The sequence below is a fragment of the Henckelia pumila genome, chromosome 1 (genome assembly GCF_033568475.1).
Source record: "Henckelia pumila isolate YLH828 chromosome 1, ASM3356847v2, whole genome shotgun sequence".
Taxonomy (NCBI): Eukaryota; Viridiplantae; Streptophyta; class Magnoliopsida; order Lamiales; family Gesneriaceae; genus Henckelia; species Henckelia pumila.
The window spans coordinates 166,031,992-166,037,410 of record NC_133120.1 but is presented as its reverse complement, the minus strand read 5'-3'; the positions used below and the strand labels follow the sequence as shown (position 1 = coordinate 166,037,410).

Below are 5,419 nucleotides of genomic sequence, written 5' to 3'. Positions count from 1 at the left end.
TCCATGTCAAAAAATAAAAATTTTTAAACTTTCGCTGCACCGGGTATTAATTCTTAATTGATCTGAACACGTTTTTCCAACATTTGGCACCCTATACACAACTGGTACGCATTTTTCATCTTCGATGCCGACTGAACCTGCATCTTCGACTTTTGTCCCAGAGACTCAACTTTTCGATCGTGAATCCCCAATCGAGGTGGTGAATTTAGAAAAAACGATTCGGATGTTGAGGGTACGAGAAAGAGTTCGACTTGGACAAAGGTTGAAGATGAGGTCTTGGCGAGAAGTTTTGTCACAATCAGTGATGATCCAATAATCGGCAATGACCAGAAGGCAGATGCATTTTGGGGACGTGTTTCAAGCTACTACAATGAAAATCGTCCTGCAGGTTCAAACAGCAGAAAAGATAATGTTATACGATCACATTGGCACAACACAATCCAGAAGAAGGTAAATCGATTCAACGCAAATTACAATTGTATTTACAATTTATATCGCAGTGGTCACAGTGACGAAGACATATTGAGGTTTGCGTATGAAAAATATCGCGAAGAAAACAATGGTGTTGCGTTCAACCTCGAGCATGTGTGGAGAATTGTTAAAGATCGTCCAATGGTTACTCCACAATCCGATGATCACTTTGTGGCCACAAAGAAGATGAGGACCTCTGAGTCAGGAGCAAGCAACACATCTTCCAACCAAAATGTGAGCGTAGACATAGATGACGAAGATACTCGTCCAATGGGTAGGAAGACAACAAAAAGAAAGGGAAAAGACAAATTCAAATCGACCATGGAGGATCTGACAGTAAACTATGACAGTATTTTTTCAAAGTTCAATGAGTACACAAACGTAAAGAAGTCTAAAGTCGATCTGAAACAAAAACAACTTGAAGTTGAGGAGATTAAGGCAAAAACTTCCTTGTCCAATGCAGAAGCTAAGAATCGTCGATTGAGGTTGAAGGAGTACGAGATCTTGAACAAAGACACCTCGAAAATGACTACTGAGAAACTTATCATACATGAATGTTTGTGCAAGGATATCAGGTCGAGTTGGAATATCTAAACTGTTTGCTCATTTCGATTGATTGTATTGTTTAATTATTGCATTTCGAAGTATTTGTATTGTTTAGTTATTATATTTTCTAGTGATTGTAATGTAGTATTTTCGAGTGATTGTAATTTTTAATTATTGTGGTTTCAAGTGATTGTAATTTTTAATTATTTGCTTTTCGAGTGATTATAATGTTTAATTAGTGTGGTTCCAATTATCGTGATTTAAAATTTTTATCAACTTTGAAAACTAGTCATTACAAAGTAGTAATATCAAATTTCTAATTATCCAACAAGTTGACTTATTAGATTGAACTAAATGAAGACAAATAAAATCAACTTATAACTTTTTTCGAAATAAACAAAATTATATTTTCAAAACATATTGAGTTAATTAATAGTTTTCAAAGATATATAAATAGATGGTGCTAAGCAAATAATCTTATCTTTGAAGCAAAATGGGTTTGATAAAAGAAATATAGAACGAAAAAGGAAAGAAAAGATGTTGGAATTGCTATAATTATTAAAGTTGTTGGATTGTTCAAGTTATGTGGATTCTCTAAGAATGCAAGCCACGTTAGGTGTCTACTATAATCAATTTTTGAGACTTTTTTTATTAAAATAATATAAAAATAAAGAATATATATTAAAGTATAAAATTTGAAAAAGTTGATGAATGTATTAAACTATCTGTTGCAAAATAGTCGTTAGAAACTATCCGTTGCAAACTAGCCGTTAGAATCTAATCATTGCAAAATAGCCGTTGGAAACTAGTCATTGCAAGATATCCTTTATATATAGACACGTTGTGCTAAGATATTTGCATTTCACTAAGATAACTTTCACAAACACATATACAACAACATATTTCCTCCGAAAATGTCTCATTCCGCAGACAGCTCTAGGTAAGTTCCAGCTCGACAAGCGAAGAAGAAGTACATGTTCAAATCGATGAGCAAGATGATGATCCGGTAGAAGAATTGATGTTAATGGTACTTCAACAACACCAACAAGTTATGGAAGCATATCAGAGGAGAGAAACACGCAGAAGAAGGAGGTTCATCCAAAGAAATCGTGAAGCCGGTCATGAGAGGCTCGTCAATGATTATTTCTCTACAAACCCGGTGTATCATGACGGAATATTTCGAAGATGGTTTTGAATGCGAAGAGAGTTATTCCTTCGCATAGTGACTGCCTTAGAGAATCATTCGACGTTTTTTCAACAAAGGGAAGATGCTGTGCGAAGAAAAGGGTTGTCACCACTACAAAAATGCACCGCTGCGATTCGTCAACTAGCTTACGGAGTCCCTGCAGATCATCTTGATGAGTACTTATGTATGGGTGAATCCACTGCCATCAGGTGTCTTTTCAAGTTTTGTGAATACTTGGTTGAAATATTTGGTCATAGGTACTTAAGAAGACCAAATGCTGATGATGTTCAACGCCTTCTTCAAATGCATGATGACAGACACGGCTTCCCTGGCATGTTGGGTAGCCTTGATTGTATGCATTGGAAATGGAAAAATTATCCGGTTGCTTGGAAAGGTCAATTTACAAGGGGACATGGGTCACCAACAATTGTGCTAGAGGCGGTCGCGTCTCATGACTTGTGGATTTGGCATGCCTTCTTTGGGGTCGCCGGTTCACGCAACGATATCAACGTGTTATATGAATCTCCAATCTTCAACAACGTCTTGCAAGGAAATGCGCCGGAGGTTAATTTCATGGTGAACGGCACTACATATACGAAAGGTTATTATTTAACATATGGAATATATCCCGAGTGGGCTACTTTCGTTAAGGCTTTTCCTTGTCCGGAGGATCCCAAGAGAAAGTTGTTTAAGGAAAGACAGGAATCTGCAAGAAAAGATGTCGAGCGGGCATTTGGTGTGCTCCAATCTCGATGGGCGATTGTCAGAGGCCCAGCTCGCTATTGGTATAGGAAAAAGTTAAAACAAATAATGTTAGCATGCATTATTTTGCATAACATGATTATTGAAGATGAAGGAGGTCACGTGATAGATTGGTACAACGATGAAGGGGATGAACTTGCACAACCTATCCTAGGATCCAACCGAGGCTTCCAGGATTATCTTCGGACAAATTCAGAGCTACGTGACACTCAAGTTCATCACCAACTTCGCGCGGACTTAGTGGAGCATATCTGGGGGAATTGCAACAACATGAATCCGTGAATTAATATTGTATTTGTTATTTTTAATTTCTTTGTATTGTTATTTTTTAAAAGTTATTGTTGCATTTGAATTTAATAATTTCGTGTATTGAATAAATATATTAAAATGATTTTTTTATTTTTAAAATTAATTAAATTAAAACTTAAATTATAATATTATAATTATAAATATATTATAAAATGTAAAGAAAATGAATTTATTTAGTATAAAATAGTTTTATAATGTTGAGTGGAATGTGAGACCCATAAATAATGAGTGTTAATGTTAATAGGATTGTGGGTGAAAAGAAGGATGTGTTATTAACAGTGGTGCCCATGACTTTTGATGATGCGGAGGGTGTTATTGGTGTTATTAATTGAATGGGTTGTGGATGCTCTTACTGATCGAAGAACTAAAGTAGCATGGAAAAGTTAACTCCGAGCTAAGGAATCGTGGGTTACATAGAAATCAGATTTTTTTAAAAAGCATAAAACTGTGTCACAGATCAAGGAGCCGTGCATTATTTCTTTATCTAATTGGATCGTGTAGTGTGCAAAAATAGAGAAAAAAAAATCAAAGAACGGAGTGTGTGTTTTTTTACATGGATTAGAAACGGCATTTGTATAGAGATGACAATGGGTCGGGTTCGCATCAAACCCGCCCCGACGGGACGGGTTTAGACCCGCCTAAGCGAGTCCACAAGCATTTCCGGGACGGGTCTCGAGTTTGGCCAAAACCGCCCCGCCATAATATATATGTATATAAATTTAAAATATACATTTATATATATAAATATAAAATATATATAAGTAATATTAATAATATGTAATTATATTTTTATAAAAAATAATTAATATTTTATTCATAATTTGAGTGTAAAATATTATTGGATTGAAATGAATTTATTTTATTATGATATATTTAGTATAAAAATATATAATTATAATATTATTTGGCTAATAATTATTAATTAATTACAAGTTGATAAATTTTAACTTGTGAGAATATTTTTTTGTCTTAAATATTATCAATATATATTTGAAATTAAATTTAATGATTTTTGTTAATTTTTAAACTTTTTAATTTAATAAATTTAAAAATATTAAATTTGTGGGTTCGCGGGGAGGGGCTGGGCGGGTCCCGAGTTTATCCAAACCCACCCCAGACCCGCCCCATTGCCATTCCTATATTTGTGTTGTTTAAATTCATAATTTTTGCTAGTTTTTAATTCTATCATTGAATTAAATTTTTCTGTTTGTACGTGATTGTTTAATTGATAAAAGTTGAATTAAGATGGATAATAACTTTCTCTTCTAGGGTTTCCCCGAAATCCTTGTGAGATCCATAACCCTACGTTTATGTAGGATCACTCACTCGTTCAACCGAGAGGATTGATCTAAGTGACAAGGAGTCTACGGGATTCCTACCATGGATCTGGATGATACAACTAGTCTTGTTCGGGAGATTATAATCTCAAACAAGGGAGACCAGAATATCACTATCAAGGCAGAAGAGTTGAAGCAAGGGGAGGAACGCGTGACAAAGTGCCTTGTGGCATGTGCAATCTCTCCCAGGGCAGTGAATCGGTAGACTTTCAAAATGCGGGTTCCTCGAATATTACAATTAAATAATAAGGTAGATATTGAGTTTGTGGGGGGATAACACGCTTGTGATGGAATTCTCATCACAACATGATCGGGTAAGGGTACTTTTCGATGGCCCGTGTAGCTTCTTTCAGGATTTGATCGTAGTCAGGGAGCCCAAAGGGTTAGATGAACCTCGTTCAATTAACTTCGATGAGGTATCCTTTTGGATTCAATGCCATAATGTCCCTCTGGAATTTTCGTATAAGAGAATTCTTGAAAAGATTGGTTCACATGTTGGAGTGGCAGAGGAAATTGATCAGGGGGAGACTAGCTCTTATCTGGGTCGTCAAACTCGCATCCGGGTACGTATTGATATCAGTAAACCTTTGAAAAATACGTGTCTGTAGGAGTTGAAGTTGGGGGAGGACGTCATTATCCCTATCACATACGAGCACCTTCCAGATTTCTACTATCGCTGTGGAATCTTTGGACATTCTTTCCGTTCTTGTAGTGAACCATCGGAGGAGAACAAGGACTTGCAATTTGGTTCTTGGATAAGGGCACAAAATCTGGGGAGTAAAGGGAGGAGTAGATCGTCCCCTTCTAA

The 5,419-nt window shown here is 35.9% G+C and overlaps 2 protein-coding genes across 2 annotated transcripts; both read left to right on the top strand.

The window, feature by feature from the left end:
* Nucleotides 1-322: 322 nt before the first annotated feature.
* Nucleotides 323-1,065, top strand: LOC140874389 (uncharacterized). Its single transcript, XM_073277673.1, has 2 exons — nucleotides 323-450; nucleotides 501-1,065. Exons 1-2 carry the CDS (start codon nucleotides 323-325, stop codon nucleotides 1,063-1,065), a joined length of 693 nt encoding a protein of 230 aa, XP_073133774.1.
* Nucleotides 1,066-2,101: 1,036 nt separating this feature from the next.
* On the top strand, nucleotides 2,102-3,247 carry LOC140874388 (protein ANTAGONIST OF LIKE HETEROCHROMATIN PROTEIN 1-like). Its single transcript, XM_073277672.1, has one exon. It carries the CDS (start codon nucleotides 2,213-2,215, stop codon nucleotides 3,245-3,247), a length of 1,035 nt encoding a protein of 344 aa, XP_073133773.1. The 5' UTR covers nucleotides 2,102-2,212.
* Nucleotides 3,248-5,419: the final 2,172 nt, after the last annotated feature.